The 18,512-nt window shown below is 51.0% G+C and overlaps 1 protein-coding gene across 50 annotated transcripts in view; it reads right to left on the bottom strand.

Moving 5' to 3' along the window:
- Positions 1 to 15,826, bottom strand: part of mbnl2 (muscleblind-like splicing regulator 2) — a 38,846-nt gene extending 23,020 nt beyond the window's left edge. For 31 of the 50 annotated variants that reach the window (XR_005712097.2, XR_013457767.1, XR_013457789.1 and 28 more), the window contains exons 1-2: positions 11,886 to 12,733; positions 5,953 to 6,737 (exon numbers count right to left, since the gene is read on the bottom strand). Coding sequence is in view for 33 of the 50 variants with exons in the window: in XM_078098140.1 (XP_077954266.1) it covers positions 5,953 to 6,126 (174 nt within the window). In the remaining 17 variants the exon portion in view is untranslated. Of the gene's footprint in view, positions 1 to 5,952; positions 6,738 to 11,046; positions 11,206 to 11,885; positions 12,734 to 15,528 lie in introns of those variants that run through there. The other 19 variants (XR_005712096.2, XR_005712110.2, XR_005712113.2 and 16 more) reach the window with 2 other exon arrangements.
- Positions 15,827 to 18,512: the final 2,686 nt, after the last annotated feature.

Below are 18,512 nucleotides of genomic sequence, written 5' to 3'. Positions count from 1 at the left end.
CCCTAACTGCCACTCGTCGAGCGTGAGCGGAACACGAGCCAGAACAAGAACCCTCCTCGCAGAAGGAACGAGTCTGCGGAGGCACACTGCGTCCCCACTTTAACGGGCTTTTAGAGCGGGCGAGCTCGTGTCAATCACTGTCAGCGCTCACGGAATGATGCTGACATGGCAACACGTGGGCTGAGACGTCTTCTGTGCCGACAGAGCTTCACGTGGGATCGGGATGTCGCGCAAGTGTTGGTTCACAACAGCCCGTTTAACAGGAGCTAATAGGCATTTCGACAAAAAGAATGGAGGGCCCCTAAAGATTGCATTTCTGTTGCCTCATTACATTGAGCCAATTAAGAATCTCTGTCTCATTATAAAGGCGGGCCCCTGGGAGACAACTGGGCCCGTCCGTCTAACGGTTTGTAGCTCCCTGGGTGTGTGCGTGTGAGTGAGTGTGGAGTGTGTGCGTGTGTGTGTGTGAGCTGAGAGGGAATTGTGGATCATCGTGAGCTCTGTATCTTTGTCAGTGTCATCTTTTTTTAATGATCAGAGGACATTTCAAGCCAGGTGGGGAGGGGTCATCACATTTCAATGTTCAATGTGGGCCAAGACAAACGGCGCGAGCAACATCTCTCAGAGCTCCTCATGAGAGAGAAGAAAAATTAACAAAAGCCCACGGAATAAATCGAGACGAGAACAACCTGAATCCGTCAGATGTGCAATGATCGAGCTACGTATCAATGATTTAACGAGGCCAGCACTAAAGGTCGGGCCTGCGGCGAGTCCCCCCCCCCCCGACCGACGCGCCGTAGATCTGCCTCCGGCTGTACCGCAGAGGTCGGCTACTGCATGCGGTGAGGGAGTTGGAGTCCACCTGGAAACGCAATCACTAAATGTGAGGATGGCGTTGATTCCGCAGCACTGGTTTAAGTGTTTTTTATTTATTAATTATTTTTTTTACAAAAAGCGAGAAGAAAACAATCTGCAGAGAACGTAGTACTTTATCGGCACTGTGGGCAGCAGAGAGGATGACTCAGAGATGGTGGGTGGATTGAGACCAGGTGAGACACCGGTACAGCAGATGGGAAAGATTTTCCCCATCGCTCGGTGTCTCCATCGCCTTCAATGGGACGAACGCTTGCTATTCAAGATGACGTTGCCGGCAGGAGGGGCGGACATTTTCTGTTTAAAAGAGAACATAAAATATATATATGAAACAACAAAGACTGTCTGCGAGGAGAGTGGTGGAGAAACCGCAGACCGCTGTTATGTAACAAAACCCACGTTTCTTCCCTTTGGTATCATATATTATTATATATATGTACATGTATACACCTAGAAGTCACGTAGGATATATATATATATATATATATATATATATATATATATGCAGATTCATGTCTGCAATGTTGCTGCTTGATTTTGGACACAACCCTGCCTTCACAGCACTACCCGACTATCCTCCGCTGTTTGTTTCTATGGAATATTTTTAGGTTGGCTGCCCACATAAAAGGGCAGAGATGTCCACAAAGAAGAAATAAATGGAAACTGTAAAGCAGCGGTACTAAAAGCCAGTGGATGAACTGTGGGTTCATACACACACACACACACACACACACACGTGCGTTCTCGGGGAAGCGGGTAAAAGCTGGAAACAAGCTCACGGACAGCGGGTTGCTCAACGTTGGGGAGTTGACTCCAAGGGGTGTGTGTGTGTGTGTGTGGAGGGGTGGGGGGAGTGGGGGGGTTGTATGAGTGGGACCCGAACAGCTTCCGCTTCCACCAAAGAAAATAGTCCGGTCGCTGTGAACAGAGGTCAGACCTGTGTCCATGGCAACAAGCTGTTATTCAGGAACAACAGACCTTAAAACGCGTAGTATTGACTGTGTAGGCAAAGACATAGTGCTACATTAGTAGGGCATTTAAACAAGTTTAAATCATTTTCATGTATATTCAGAGAATAGTAGTGGGTACAGTCCACTGAGGAGTATCAGGCAGACTCTCGCTGTCGCTCTCTATCACGCACACACACACACACACACACACACACACACCGACACACACACAGATGTGGGTCAGAGCAGTGACCCAACTAAAATGCCAGCGTGCACGATACGATATCAGCTCCTCTGATCGAGCTCAGTGCAGCGCTGTGCTGTGTCTTCTCTCGTGACATCAATATCCTTCGCAAATATCCATCCACGGGCCAAATTAATCAAGCATGTCGCTTCCCAGGAAGACAGAAATAAATAAATAAAACACTGAGATAGTGGAAGGAAAGTCGGATTAAGACTTTCAAAATAAAAATGGCCCCACATTCTAGGTGAATGAACATCAGAAACCCGCAGCTCAGTCTCTAATACATAAATTAGATATTATTATTATTATTATATATCTTTATTTCCCTTTTGGGGATTTCCACCTGATAGAAAATGGTCTCACACAATCTCATTTCTCTGCCACCTGTCAAGTGAGACGACACTACGTACACCGGGACTGAGCGGCTAACTGGACCTGGGTCCCCAGACTGGGAGCCGACGCTGACCCCCCACCCCCCCCTCTTGTCTCGTCCTATCTTTGGAGCTTGTCCTCAGATCAGCTACAGTGTTGGTGGGGGTGTGAAATCACACGGATCAAATGAAATCTGGCGTGGTTTGCACGGGAAGACAGCGAGTGTGCGCGCATGTGTCCGTGCAGGAAGGGGCCGGACGGGAGGCACGGGCTCATCAAAGCATGCCGCCCCCCCCCCTTCCCGCGTTAAGCCCAAGTCTGTGCCTCATTGTGTCTGTGTGAGAGACCCCGACCCCCGGCCGAGCCGCGAGCATTCCCCCTCCACATGTTTGCTCTGCCCAGGGCGTGGCCCGTTTCCAGAGGATTACGCCGAGGAATGCGGCCGAGCCCATCTTTTAAAACAAGAGAGGAGAGATGGAATGGGGGGGGGGTAGCCCAGGGAGAGGAAGCTGCGGCTAAATAAGAGGAGTGTGTAAACATTACAAAGAGTGGTCTTGGGCTCTTCCCCAGCACCTGGTTTCTGTCTGAAGGTTGACTGAAGGTTACGGCCACTTTCCTTCTGACTCCTGAATGGTTTGAAAACGTCGCTGTGGCTCAATGCCGCCTTTATTTCCTCTTTCTCCTCTTCCCTTTCCTTTGATTTTAGAAACACCTTCGCTTCCTACCATGTTCTCCGGCTTCTTTATTTACACGGGCTTCAGCTGTCCCATGCCCCTGAGAAGCACAATCCGGATTAAGATGTTCTTACAAAGTGAGGGACACCAAAAGGGAGGGGGCCCCCACACACCCGTGTGCAGCTACTACTTTGTGACGGACTCGATGAGACACGCTAGTGACCGGTACAAAGAGGAAGAAGCCTTCACAGACCTCGTTATCAGACATCTGGTCCGCCGTGTGGAGGCTCACATTTTATGCATTATGGAAAAATAGCTGTCTTAATCCCAATCCCTCCCGTGAGCTGCTTGTTATCTGCTTTATTGCAACACCCCCTGTGTGTTATGTCATATTTCAGACAGCTGCTGGTATTTGAATGCACAGGGGGGGGTGAAAACATGGTTATCAGGGTCAGAGAAGAACTGTGGGAATAAGACAACAGGGCTTTTGTCAGACACCCTCACATGACGGGGTCGATTGCATTAAGCCCGTTAACAGAGGTGGTCTCATTTCCCACAGCCCCCCCACCCCACCCGTCTCCAAGTCACGGTTTCCATGGTCACACCGCGACAAGTATCAAAGGGCCTAAAGGAAGGAACGGCTCCGACCGCGACGCACGGTTTGCAACGCTCCTTTAGACGCAATTGTGCCTTAAATTAGTGTTTTGGGGGAAAGGGGGGGGGGGGGGGTCACGGACGAATGGTGAGGGGAACATTTGCCCCTTCTACTCCTGTTGTCGAGGTCGCCACAGTCCACTTTTGGCGCCATGTCTCACTGGGAACGAAACAGGGCGGTCCACCAGCCCAACTGTGGACGCAGCCTCAGTTGGACAGAGATGAAGCGGCCGTGTCCCATTTCCAGAGATGAGAAATGCGGCGTAGAGAGACTATTTCTAAAGCTCACAACGCCGAGCCAGAGGAAGATTCCCCAGACGTGACCCCCCCAGCAGTGCCGAGAGCAGAGGCTGCGAGTTTCGCGGTCGACAGAAAAAAGTAGGTATTTAGGTTGCTGGAGTGTTTTTCACACGGAGCGGTTTCCTTTTCCCAAACCGTGACCTCGCGATGGGAAAACCTGAAAAGGCCAGATTGTTCTCATGGTCTCGTCAATCAGGATGGATTCACGTAACCGAATTACTCTCTCATACGTGAATAACACCTCGCGACCTCTGACCGGAGCCACCGCGTGTTTCATTTACAGGAAAATCCTCATGCCTAGAAATTATTGGATGCTGAATCTGATATCTGGCTTCGAGGGAGCTGTTGCCTCGCCCGGAGGGTTATAAGCGCTCGCGCCTCCTCCTCCTCTCTTGAGCTGCACCTTTCACGTGTTTACGAAACGTGTTCCCATCATGAGCCAAACACCCGGGTTGAGAAGACCTGGGACAGGCGACACCGGCGTAATGGGGTGGAAGTCAGCCGGCCGCGGAGCCAAACACATTTCCCCCGATCCATAATAAAGCATCCATTCTCTGCGCCGTCACGAGGAGAGTCCTTTGTGGGGGACGGGGGGAGGAGGGGGGGTCTGGAGTTAAAAGCACAGAGCGTCCTGTATTCTTGCTCCGTCGCCGGCTTGCGTGATGAGGAGAGCGGGGGGGGGGGAAGGACGTGACAGAGTGGCTGCACTTAGGGTCCGATCCGGCTATGAAGAAGACAAAGAAATTAGCAGAATTCGTCTTCAGCCCGCGATGAAACTCAGCAATAAGCTGGCGTTAAAGAGGGTCGGAACGCGGAGGGACGAGGAGGTCGGCTTCACGAGGTGTTGGTGGGAAGCGACATTGGGTCTATGCCGCGTCGGACTCAAGGACAGCCGCATAAATGGCGGATGATCAGGGTCGCTGTGACCTCGGACGCGACCTTGTGCAATGTGCCCAGGCGGCACCGCAGTGCTGCATTCGTGCTACGCAGCTAGAGTCAATATTTACGGGGAGGGGGGAAGAAAAGAAGTGTTCTGCTCCAGTTTCCTTGGCTATTTATCATTGTCACTGCTGCGTTTTTTTAATGTATTACTTTGACGCAGCTTAAAACAATGGCTTGCTCCTGGATGCAGCACGTGACCTCTTGCATGAAGCGACCTCGCTATAATTGGGGAGGGCTTTGAACGTGTCTGGCGTAGAGGTTCAATAAGGAAGGGGTGAAAGAAATAAACAGCACAACTTTATTAGAGGAATAAATACTTTAACGCGGCTTTATTGCCTCTGGTGGATTTCTGCATCAACCGCACGTGGTCAATTACAACAAACTGTGAACTGCGTCTCACAGAAAAGGTATCCGTGAGAACCGTGACACAACGGGCTGCGGCTGTGTGTGTGTGTGTGTGTGTGTGACAGCTGACGCTCACCCGGGAATAGAAGCCCTGGAATGACTCGAGGCGATCAGATGTTCGCCCACACGCGCAGATGATGGACACGGCCTGGTAACATTAGAAGACCTTACCGTATAATAAAACTAAAGACAGAAACACACACACACACACGCGCCTCTACGGCCTTTAGCTTCATAGGTCAGGCCGGTCTTCTAACTGCGGAAAAGCATGGAGACGTGACACACGTGCTAAATTGAGCCGACAACCTACACCGCCCACCGTTCGGAGCTGCGAAGTCCTAACATTTGGTGTCGGATGCGATATCGCCGCTGCAGAGGCGCGATCCGATTATTCATATTATCCTACAGTCCTTTGACGGCCGCCGTCGTGCCCGAGAGGTAAACTAGCGTGAAAGCGTGACGATTCTTTAGTACTCCGGCGAGGAAAAAACAGAATGAAGAGCACAGGATGGATCCTCGAGGCGTTTAGAGTGCTCACCTTTAAGGAGTCGAAGCAGGCGATCACCCTCCCGTTCTCCACCTGGCAGCTTTTGGGTGGGTGGGCGAATTTGCATTCCTCGTCGCCGCGCGAACAAGTCCCTCTCTGAAACTGCCGGCACACTTCCAGGGTCAGCCATTTTGTGTCCCGCATCGAGGCGATGTTCAGCGCCATGTCAGCAACGCCGGCCGTGCAGCGGGGGGGGGTGGAGCGGTTCCTCTGAGGAGGCGATTCGCAGCGTTCCAGCAGGGGAGGGAAACCAAAACAAAAATCGACTAAAACTGAAGGAACGCGCGGCTACGAGCGATCTGCCGGGGTGAACGGGTGAGGCCGGTGGAGGTAACGGACTGGCAGAGCCTCGGCGTCCGCTGCATGGGGCTGCACGGGGGTTTGTGGGTAACTCGGCTAACTGTTCACCAATCAGTGAGTCTCAGGTGCCGGCCTCTGACGCGGCATGCTCGGCGACAAGCTCCACTTGTACCGATGTCTCCGAAATGACCTTCGCGGGACCGATGATTTGTGGGTGGGTAACGGGGCAAAAGTGGTGCTATTCTGAGGTGCGATGGCACAGTTTATTGTTTAAAACTCTGCACTGCAGACTATCTCAAGAGCTTTGGCACATCGGGCCGCAGTGCGGCAGCTCCACCGCTTCGCTTTCTTCACACTGAACTCAGGTGAGGACAAAAAAAAAAAAAACAGGTCGGGGGTTGTCACGGGACAAAAGAAACGTCCCCCGGAACCCTTCAGTATGACGTTGTCTCACAAGGCACTTTTCAGTCAGTGATCTGAAAGGAAGAAGAGAAAGAGAAACAGAGTGAATAAAAGGCTTGGCTAAATATGACGACCCACCATTTATCTAACGAGCTTCAATGGGCAATAACAGTGTTTTTGTAGGCATGTCAATCAGATTTTTTTGTGCATACTGCCCCTGGTAGACCGATTGGGGGGTGTGTGTGTGTGTGGGGGGGGGGGGGTATTGGCCACCGGCCCACGTGGCTCTCCAGCAGACTGCGCACAAGGGAGACGGTGGCCAAGAACATCGTGGCCCGAGCAGAGACAAAAAAACAAAAATAAAAAAGACAGGGTCCGAGTCGTGGGCGATGGGCCGGCCAGCTGCCGCTCAGGGACACTGGATGGACGCATGTGCCGGTGCCACCGGCCCAGTGTCCTGCGATACTCACGGGTCTCACACCGTCCAAATTAGACGCCAGCTTATTGGCATCGGCCTGTCCCTTTACATTCAAGGGGTGGGGGAGGAGGTGGAGGGGGGTTGTGCATGTGCTCCCGGCCTCGTCCTGTTGACGGCCTTCTGTGTCCGTCCAGTGTCCTGGGAGAGACGGGGCGGGGTGGGGGGACAATAGCCGAAGCAAACAATCCTAGGAAGTGACCTTTAGCTCGAGCATACAAAATCCATTAATAAGCTACTGCGCAAGGAGCGCTCTTTCTTTTTTCGTTTTGGCACATCTGGAAATGTTTTATGGTAAACTGGGGGGAGAGGGGGGACGATAAAAGGGTGTTGAGGGCAGCCGAGGGATGGAGGAGAAGGGTTGTAAAAACATGCAGCTCGGGTTAAAGGATCTCCTCCTTGACTGGTGGAAACACATGTGAGGTCCCACAGAAGAAACGAGTAGGAGCGAGACACCGAGACAACGCTGTGTGCAGAAGGAAAGGACACCTGTACGACCTGTGAAGCCTCCGCTCGACCTTAATGGGGGCCTGTTGAGACCTGTAGGCAAACCATCCACACTAGTGTGAAGGGAAGAAGAAATGCTTTTTACAAATTCCCTTCATACGCAGGGGTTGAACAGGTGTTCAGTCCACAGCTTCAGGCCCATTATCTTTGTCCCCCTCCATCGTAAACTTGCCTGAAGCTCTTCTTTTTTCCGTTTCTTGGTATTCTGTTTTTTGGAACGTCAAAAGGGAGGAGATCATGAAGACCAAGAAGACACAGCAACATATTTACGGATACAAATTGGTCGAGATTATTATTTATTTTTTTGTCTCCGGTCAAGGTGGATTGGCTTCCCAGAGACGAGCCGCTTACCCTTGAAACCCACCCCCCCTCCGGAAAAAAAACCAAACCACTTCAAGCCCGATGAATCCGGACCATTGTCCCGCTAATCACATCGTCCCACTTTAGTGCTGATCGTGTGAAATGAGATGTGGAGCTTCCTGACGCCCAGGCTCTGCTCTCCAAGGCAGGATTTAATTTCACACCGTCTCCCCCGGGCGAGGGGGGCGGGGGGAAAGAGAGCCAATCGCGGCAGAAAGGAAAGTCAGGTAAGAGAATCATGTCAGATCTGACCTTTAACAATTAATCCCTCCGTATTTTTAGAAGCCATGAGATGTCTGGGATCGAGCTAACCTACTTAGCCCCGCGTGCGCGGACGGACCGCGGCGCCACTTCCTCGGGATGGGACTTGGCCTCGGACGATGGAAGAAGTTCTACTAAAGTTGTTTGGGGAAAGAGGCCAACGGCGTTAATGTTACGGCGGTTTAGAGCACCAAAAGCTTTCATAACATCTAGTCGGCCGACGGGGGCAAGGGGGCGTCTGTTTGGGCTCCGCAGGCAACGTTCATGCAATGTTTGAGTCATGAAAAGCTATTCATAACAAGTGGGGGTGGGCCGGAGATCAAACGGAGCGCCATGTGGGTGAGGGTACGATCGTAGTCATGTCTCTTCCCATACTGCGTGTAGACCTGTGTGTGTTGCGCAATATGCCCAGCACATTTAACTGCTGTCCAAGCAACTGTTGTTATTATTATGGGTGATGCTCAAAATCTGCTTTGGGAGCGGGCCTGAATCAATCCCTGACTCAACTTGACAGACGATGGATGGAAAACCAATGAATTCCGTCAATAAATGCAAAAGGCACGGTGGGTTAAATAAACACCAACATTTAGTTCACGGATGTACCGTTTTTCTAAGAATATCACAACCATAAACGATCAACGAATAACTCAAAGATGGAAATTATATTAGGACGCGGCAATAGCAGCTTTCAAAGAACCGAGATGAGCTGAGAACCGAACCAATCCATCGAACTGCAGTGAGTGTGACGCGCAAGCTTCACCGAATTAGCTTTAAAGACACAAATGTGTGCTGCTAACCTGCTTTCAGACGCCTGGGGCCCCTCTCTCTCCCTCTCATCTGAAACGCACCAAAGCCCCTGCTGTCATCTCGTTTTAAGAGCCGGAGGTACTCAAACACACCGGGGACGGAAACTGCTTCACCGCAAAGCCTGATTATGGAAGACTTTCGCCGAGACAAGACTGGCAATGGTTGGACCGGTGCCTTTTTGGGACAGGGGCTCGGGCTAACTTAGCTGCTCCTGGACCGCTAAGCCCAGTGTAAACTAACCCGGGTTAGTTTACACTGGGCTTAGAGCAGCCAGGCTTCCAGCTCAATGCGCAAAGGGAAAGACAGGCGGTCAGCAGGTAGGAAGGGACCGCACATGGCCCAAATCATCAGCCCCGCTGTGCACCTCGACTGGTCCAGGCTACGTTCATGCCGTCCTTCAAGGGAAAGAAAAGCCTGATCAAATGTTCTGTGACAATGCTATTGAACTTAGATGGATGCGTGAATGTGAACACGGCTGCTCTCTCTGTTTCCAGGCGCACACGGGACCACGTAGCTATACCGAAACCCAAAGAGCGCCCCGCTCTACGTCCTGTTTATCTTTTGTTTCGTCCCGGTCCCCTGTGTGCATACAAACGGCGGACGGGGACAGCGTGACCCGATGGGAGTGCGGGGGAGGGTCGGGTGGGGAAGGGTAGGGGTATGAAGAAAAAGCCCCACCGCACTAGACTTTACGGATTACCGCCGGGTACTACGGCCAGCTGGCAGCGGCATTATCTCCGCCGGGCTGCTTAATTGAACGAGAGTCAGCGGGATCCGCGGCGTCTCCAGTGAAAGTCATTGGCTTGACCTCCCAGGGCCCCCGCGTGTGGCCCATTAGTCCGGTACCTTGGATGCTGGCGTTTGCTCGGCGCGAACGATAGGCTCCCCTGCGCTCTCCTCCCTCCAGCCCCCCCCCCCCGTTGGTTCGGGACCCTCTGGACAAACGTCCGTCTGCTGCGGCATCAGCCAGGTGTCGATGGCGAAAAACACTAACGGCTGTGGCGGGCGAGAGCGAACAGGAGTGGACGTATTTCCATTCATTACCATTTTGAACCTCTTCTACAGTCATTTGCATGGCCGAGGGGAACAAGTGGTCAATGTTTTTTTTCCCCGAGGTTTGGAGAGACAGAGAGAGAGAGAGAGGCCTCATTGTTGGAGCAAAATGGGAAAACGTTGGGTTTCCAGTGAGTAATGGAAAACGAGTGAGCAAAAACACTGAAGGTTTAATCATAATGTCTCTCCTCCAGCGCGACGTCATCGCCTTGCAAAACGTTCCCTCGCATCCTCCAGGTAGGATCAGAGCCTGCGGCCTAATTCCTCTCTAATACGATGGACGTTATGGCGCTTATGAAATTGTCCTTGGCATAATCTACGGGCTCCTTGAGTTCGATATCATCAAGTGCTATTAGCGATAAGGAGGGGTGAGTGGGCTCAGTGGAGGCCTCGCCGGGGCCGAGCTGCGGTCCAGAGGCCACACAGGGAGCCTTTTTTCTCCAGAGTCAGCAGATAGGTGTGACCCGTATCGCAATAGCCTCAGCTAAACCACACGTGACGCAGTGGCCTGCTCTGATCAGAGGGGGCGCCCCGCGAATGTCCACCATGTCCCGTTTTACCTGGTTTGCTTCGTTCATAGGCCCCTCTGCATTCTGGGAACGCACTTGCTCCCTGCGTGGGTGCTTCTCCCCTGCTTTTACGCCAGAGGACATAGGCAAGTAATCAGCTAATTACAGAAGGGCTGGCCGGTAGAGGGGGCGTTTTGGATAAACATGATGATTAGCGGAAAGCCCGAGCTCACTCAATCTGAAGGACTGAGGCGTGAAAACTGTAAGAGACGCTTCGCTTCACATCGAGGATTGGAAAGCCTCGATGTGAAGCGAGGGTTTGTAAAATGTTCAGTGAACGCCTATCAAAAGAGTTGAAGTCCTAACCGCTCAAATTACAGCACTTAAAGACCGATGATTCAGCAAACTCACCCGCCCCCCCCGGTGTCACGGATAGGCGTCTGGAAAAACCTCCCGACCACTTAATCCTATCAATACTGTCCCAGGGTGCAATTTGCATCGGAGAGTAGAGGACTTGGTACTTGGCTGGGACTTATCTCATTCTTTTCGGCAACAGGAAGGGCTGAACTGATGTTCCGTTTTAGGAAAACACCCACTTCCCCCCTCTTGATCCACAGCCAGACGTATGACACCACCCCGGCCCCTTTTCCACACGGCCGATGATAATCTGGACAGACAGCGGCGAGAGACACGTCCACCATGCCTCTTCTAACACATCAGCTTCACTATGACGCCCGTTGTGTCCACGTACAGGAACCGTGTCAGAACATCAACCCTCAAGGGAGAGAGAAAACCACCCCAAAAAGTTACTGGTAAACTTTGTGAGAAGGGCGCAAAGCGGCATGTGGGGACGATCGGCGCGACCGGTTCGTTCCTCAAGAAAAAAAGAGAAAAAGCTCCTGACATTTGCGCCGAGGGAAGGGGGCCAGTCGAATCCTGTGATGACGCCTCTCCTTCTGGAGTCGAAAGAGAAAGTCCATTACGGTGCCGGCAAATGCTGCGAGCGCAATTACTGCACGGCACTCGTGTGTATTTATCCCACGCGCGGCAATATTGTCTCACCCTCCCTCAGCATTCCCTCTCCTACCTCCCCACTCAGAGTGGAATGCAGCACACTGCAGCAAAAACTCCTGGAAAGAAAATAACCTTTCCACACAAAAAAAGGAGGGTTGGGTTGGGGTGGGGTGGGGGGGGGGAGAAGGAATAAAAGGTAAAGATAAAGCCGTCCTACGGGACGGTCGTTCCCCCACCTCGTTCCGCTGGGTCCCGTAGCTCTGCTGCGTGCCTCTCTGTCTGTCTGCAGTCTTGAACTCAGGAGCCGCCCGGCGCTTCAGTGACACCGAGCCCCGCCGCAGCGTTTCCCTTCAGCCTCAGCGAGTGGAGTTAATGACCACGTGAACTGCTGTCATTCCTCGCGAGCGGCACGCTGCTGCAGCCGGGGGTCCATGCCTAGACAGGGATTTTCTCTGTCTGTCTCTCGTTCAGGGAGCAAGCGAGCGAGGCAGGCAGGCAGGCAGGCAGGCGGGCGGGCGGGCAGGAAGCAGAAGAGCGTCTACTCCAACTATCTGGCTGAAACACTTTCAGCCGACCCCCCCCCCCCCCCCCCCCCCCCCCCCCACACACACACACACACCCCTCGAGCCGGCCCCTTCCTGCACAGCAAGGTCCCTGCCCCTCAGCGGCTACGGCCAATGGAAAGGCAGCTTGTTCTGAGTCACAGCTTCTGGTGCCTCTCCATTGGAGCGGAGCAGACTGTGTGATTGGGCGAAGACCGTGCCTACGGTGACGACCCCTGAATGCTGATTTTAAAAGGTATTTCCCCAATTTTATGCGGCGCTCGACTAGCTGGTACGTTAGTTATTCTCTCCCCATCCCTCTCCGGGGGGGAATTTGATTGTGTTCAAATTCCAATCGGCACGAGGCGGATCGTTTCCTAATAGGCAACGAGCTCCGGAGTGTAAAGTGGCGACTTGTACGGCGAAGCGAGTGAGCGCCGATCAAGGAGTTGCTGCAGTCGAATGGTAATGAAGATCCGCCGTGTCCTTGTCGATGTCCTGTCATCACATTTAACACCACCCCCCCAGGAAACCGGAGCACCACGCATCCTCCCCCTTCCGACTCTCCTCTACCTCTCCTCAGCATCTGTCCTCTAAACTCATCCACCCCCCCCCCCACCACCACCAGACACACCAGCCCCCGTCCCCTCTCCTCCACTGACACGTCTCTTTTCCTTCCCTCACCTGTACGTTTGACCTGTTTCTCAAAGGCGTCTTTCGAGGCCGGTTTCATTCAAACTCCCGAGATTACTGGACTGCAAAATCGCAGCCCGGCGAACATTTCTGTTGCTGTTATTGCGATTGGCATTTGGGGAAAAAAAGGAAGATTGGTGGTGGCTGGGACGTGAACGCGTTGGTCCGTCTCCTCCCCTCCCCCCCACCTTCCCCACTCCCAACACCGCCCCCTCCCCTCTACTCAGCTGATGACATGCCTGTTGTGCATCGCATGAGCCGTGAAACCGGAGCGTCACAGAACTGATGAGTCAGAGAAGCAGCTTCATGACTTTTCGATCCGGATTCAATAGAACAGCTGTACCGTCTGACTGTGGTGTCTCTCTCTGTTTGTGTCTGTGTCCCTCTGCGTCTGTCTGTCTACCCTCTCTGCCTGTGTCTCCTACAAAGGCTGTGAATGACGCAGCAGCCTGGGCGTTTCGTTGACATCGATGGGGCTAAACACGTTTCACATTATCCTTTAATGGTGCGATGCTCCACAGGGAATGTATTTGTCAAATGGACCGGAGACGACGGGGGTCGGAGGAGGGGTGGGGGGGGGGGGGGTTAATCTCTGTGGCATGAAAAATTGGCCACCACAGCAAGTGACGGCAAACAGTGACGTCATCTTGGGCATCAGAGCACCTGTAATGAAATCACAGACGGCTGCCGTTATACGAGCAGGGAAGCGGGGAAGATGTCAGCCTTTGTGAAAAAGCAAAAGTGTCACCTTACACCTCCCTGCAAACGTAGCCTAACTACGCCGCACACGGATGCGGCAGATTAGAGGAGCAGGAATGCTCGTGGGCAGCAATAACAGTATATTCCTGCAGGAGGAAACTTGACTGTTAAGTCAAGAACAAAATGAAAATATCATTCATAGCAGTGGGACTGCCGGCCTTCTACGCCATCGCTGATGGATGAATCTTAGCAATTCCTCATTTGGCCGCATCCGACTTCTCGGTAACCACATTACTGAATAATAAATGTTTAACAAGCGTGCTGTTTTGTTACTAATTTCCATCGGCAGACCTCAGACGGCCTATCGTCTAAATAGGTTTGTCCGACAGGAAAACAAACAAAGGCCCGGCAGACAAACAAGGCGAGCCATTTCCTTCCCACATCGTATCCCCTCCCCTCTTATCATCCCTGTCCTGTTTGACCCCAAACGGCTATGCTCGCTCACACACAGCCAGATCCAGGACGGTGTCGCCCAAAGCACTTTCCTTTTCCAAATACGAAAGGCCAGAAAACAGTGGCTGATTTCGGGCAAATGAGAACCGATGGATTAGACCAGTTTTAAAATGGTAACCAGCGCAGAACGCTGTATTTGGTGGAAGAGAGAGAGAGAGAGAGAGAGACATAAAAAACTGGGCTCAGAAATAGGGCACCGAAGACAGATCAATGAAAAGGCAGCTGTCTTTTTCTATTATTAGCCGTAATCAAATATCAAGCGGCAGAGAATTGCGCTTCCTTCCGCTCCAAAGCCATTCTCGTGAGCCCGTCACACAGGTCCACATGGTGATGGAGGATAAATAAGCGGATGTGTGGGCCACTGGTCAACCAGTGTCTCCCAAAGCTGTGCAATTAAACCGAGTTCAAAAGATTAACCAGGAAGTACTGGATTATTTATATTAACACTGCTGCTGGCTGAGGATCAAACCGTAACCGTTTTCTTTAGGTCAATGTGATTCTAATCCTATGGATCGCAGGCCGATGCTTCATTCCGATGATTATTACAAACTGTTGTGGAGTGCGGCCGACTGCTATGTCCTTCTCAAGTGTGCAATTACTTTAATAGCCTTAATGAACACAACATATTCCATTAATGACAAGCCGCGGTGATATTGTTGTACTAATAGTTCATTTCTTTCCACTGATGCAATCCTCCTCTGAGATGTCAATTAGCAATTTTCTGTTTTTTAGAAGGACCAATTATTGTACATGACATGGCAGCAAGCCCGATCACAACTTATTAACCTCACCTAGGTGGAAAAAGCTGCAGCTCAGCCATGGATTTAAAATGTGCCTCCACTCACGACTCAATAGAACGCCTTTCTTCTTCGTCGCACACAGCAATTAAATCCAACACTCCATTAGTCAAGTCGCAATTAGGGTTGTTGTGCCTTCACGTTTGCCTTTGAAAAGTAACGTTAACACACAGCGGCAAGTTGCTTTGTACTTCGAGTGCACCTCGCAACAACGACGACAACGTCATCACGTAATAACGGTGACCGAGGACCGTGGATCGAATCAATAATAAATGAGTTATTATCAAGCCAGTCCCCGGGTGATTCCATTATAAACATTGTTTACTTGACGTGAAGCGGCTTAAGCCGAGCGGAGGAAAGGGCACGCGGGCACCACTACGCAGCCGATTTGATTTGCTTTACAGTGGAGCTTCTTTTACTTGTTTCCATTAGCTAACGTCATCTGGCCAGTTATGATGAGCTAGCGTGGCAAATTCGGACATTCGGCGTTTAGTGTTTAACGCGCCGAAGCAGCATCGTTACAACCATTTTTAGCCACGTCAACTGCTCAAAAGAACTGTTATGTCCGCCGCGGCCCCGCGGCGAGCGCCGGACGGGCACGGCGCTAGCTGCTAAGCTAACTACCTGCAGCTTACCTGATGACGAACCTGTCACATCCAGCTGCACTTCAGCAGCCGCCGCCGCCTCTCGAGAGCGCTATTTCGGTTGTGACGGGACCCGCGGACGGTAGGAACAGGACGGGGAGAAGAAAAGATATGGGTCTTCGGACGAGACTCCTGACTTTTTCTGTCCTCGGGCCAACTTTTCGTGGTTTCAAAAAACGGTATTTTATTGAAAAGGCAGAAGTAAGCTTTGACTCGCTACACGCTAGCTCGCTAACTACTTTTTACACTCGGGTAAGAAGCAACAAGCGATTTTGACAGTTCGAGGAATGTTGAATGTGCTTCGCTAGGGGGTTATGAATAAGGTTTAAACATTAATTACGTATTGATTTTTAACTATATCGAATGTTATAAGCTGAAACTAAAGTAGAAATAATGTGCTGTTGTAATATGTCGCAACACGTTGTTCAACTTCAACACGGGGATTTACTTTTATTCGATCAACAACAGATGTTCAACCCTACAGGGAAAGTGGTACAGTCCAGATGCACCAAGGGTAAAGGGAGGGGGAGCTCGTTACCTAGGAAACAACAGTGAATCTCCCTGTGGCGAAAGATGTGGCCGCTGATTTATGGACCAGTGCCTCCCTGTCTGTCCGTCAAAACCGCCTGCCATCGAATAGATGATTAAGATTGAGAAGATTAAAAACATTTGACAACACCTATTGCAATTTATTCTGTGAGAAAAGGTATTTATTCCCATAATATCCAACATTTTTATTTGACTAATGTACAGTAATGTCCTGATTACATGACACAGACGTGATTCCCTCAATACATTTTTTTTAATATTGTTATTTTAATATAATGGTATTGATTATTGATAATAACCATTTATTTGGTCTATTTTATGTTCTGACAGCCCAAATCATCACAAAAACATAGAATATGTGGTCATTCTTATAAGCATCTCCATACAAACATACAGTATGTTGATTACTTATTACAATTCCAGAAGACACCAAACTGCAAAAACAACAGAAAACCCATTTTATTCTATATTTTTCAGCAGATCGAAGCACCTAAATCAGCATACCATCACCACTTGATGCTTTGCGGAGGAGCATGTACATCCCCAGCATTTTGCGGGCTAATTGCATGCAGCTGGCTGAATTTAGCGATCCATGACACACAGAGACCCTTTGTCAGCAAGAAGCACAGCGAGTCAACAAGGAGTAAGTCACAAATATCCCCGGAATGAGCAGAGAGGCACAAATTTAGCCCCACTGACTGCTGCCCACGCCATGTGCTGCCTATTGAGCGTGCGGACAATGAACACAGCCATCACAGACTGCTCTGTCAGGTCCAAGGCCATGCTTCAGTGGAATGGTACCAGGAATGAAGGCATCGCAGTTTGACAGGAGTCGGGCCATCGGCGGTGTCGGGGACCAAAGACGGTGTTAGTTATTGCTGTGATATTTCATAACAACAGCTGTTCGAAGCAGAGACCTTTATGGGCTCAATTTATTGCCAATCAATGATCAATCCTGAGTCAGACGGGTGGTGGTCAGCATGTGCTTCTGCCTCGTGTCACAATATATTGTGGCATTTGATGCATCGCAGTGGTGGCGTTCACATTACTCCACATTATCTCAGTCAGAGCGACAGTGTTAAACAAGTCTTAAAGAAAACCAAGAATGCCGATGTGTTCGTGCTCTATTCAGCATTTATTATCAGAAGGATATCAGCGCCGCAAGGATTTACCCAACCACATATTTTATCTGTGTATTGCAAGTGGAAAAGCAAAATACAACACATCCAAGGCAGCGCCACAATGGAGGAAAACTGTATTTTTAAGACCTAACTGATAATGAAAAACTGCTTGCATAGGTCAAGCTCCTCCCCAAAGGCCTAATGTATTGATCTCAATGCAGAGGAGGCAGCGCCGGCTGCTGCCGGCAATACTTCTCTTAAAAGTCCCTGAACGCCCACACACTCGCAAACAAACACAAACTTGCCTCACGCTCATGGAAAACACAACGGCGCAGAAACATCAATTTAACAAGATCTCTTCTTTACTTTGACTTTGAGGTCGGCGCGTTGACGTCGGCAAAGGGGTTGAAACGCTTGTGTCACTTCCCCCTCCTCCTTGCTCTGTGCTGGACGAAGCCATTTAGCTGCTATTCAGCGGCGCGCTTATCGTGGCTGCCGTTTGGGAAACGGGGGCCTCGGCACTCGTGCTGTGCTCATCAAGCTGTTTTGACTTTACATTCGTTGTACTTGTAGTCTGCGGGGATGACCTCGGGGTCAAACTGAGGGGGCGTCGGGCTGAAAAACAACCGCTGCATCTAGGCAACATCGCTGTTGTCCAAAGCGCACAATGAGGTGGACCCCCGCGGATAGAAGACATTAATAAACAACGGGCCTTAAAGACAGGCCACACACACACACACACAGCGGTGGGCATGGCTTTTGCGGCAAGAACAGAATTGATCTTGGAAATCCTTGCACACTGAACGAGAACACACCTGATTGTGAAAGCTTTTGACCCAAATGCTTAATGCAGCGCAGGTTTATTAGAAAAGAGCTTATGGCCGACACAAAGCTCAATGGGTGTATGTGTGCGCACCCTCATGGAGGTTTAGTCAATTCGATTGATGGTGGGGAGATCACATGGGCATTTTACCCCCACAATGACTTGGACGAGCGTTCTCTTTTTACGCATCACATGGTCTAACCAGTGATGGATTGGAGACGGGCCTTCGCCGGGGCTCGGAGCAAACCGGTTACCGAGTGCATGTGCATGGCACGGGGGGATGAGAGGGGGGGCTTATTCCAAAACGCTGAGAGGATCCGTTTTGAGGCAGACTCATTTGTTCACTGACAAAAAGAAAAAAAAAGACTAGTTATGCGTCGCCATAAATCATCAGCCGTTTGTGCGCCCTGCGTCACATGCTGCTCTAAGGAGCCGTGTCAGCATTTAATGCGCGATGCGGTGGAATTCCCACGGAAGCATGT

The sequence above is a fragment of the Gasterosteus aculeatus genome, chromosome 1, assembly GCF_964276395.1.
Source record: "Gasterosteus aculeatus chromosome 1, fGasAcu3.hap1.1, whole genome shotgun sequence".
NCBI lineage: Eukaryota > Metazoa > Chordata > Actinopteri > Perciformes > Gasterosteidae > Gasterosteus > Gasterosteus aculeatus.
Note: the sequence above shows the minus strand (reverse complement) of the source record. Positions and strands in the feature narration are given on the sequence as shown.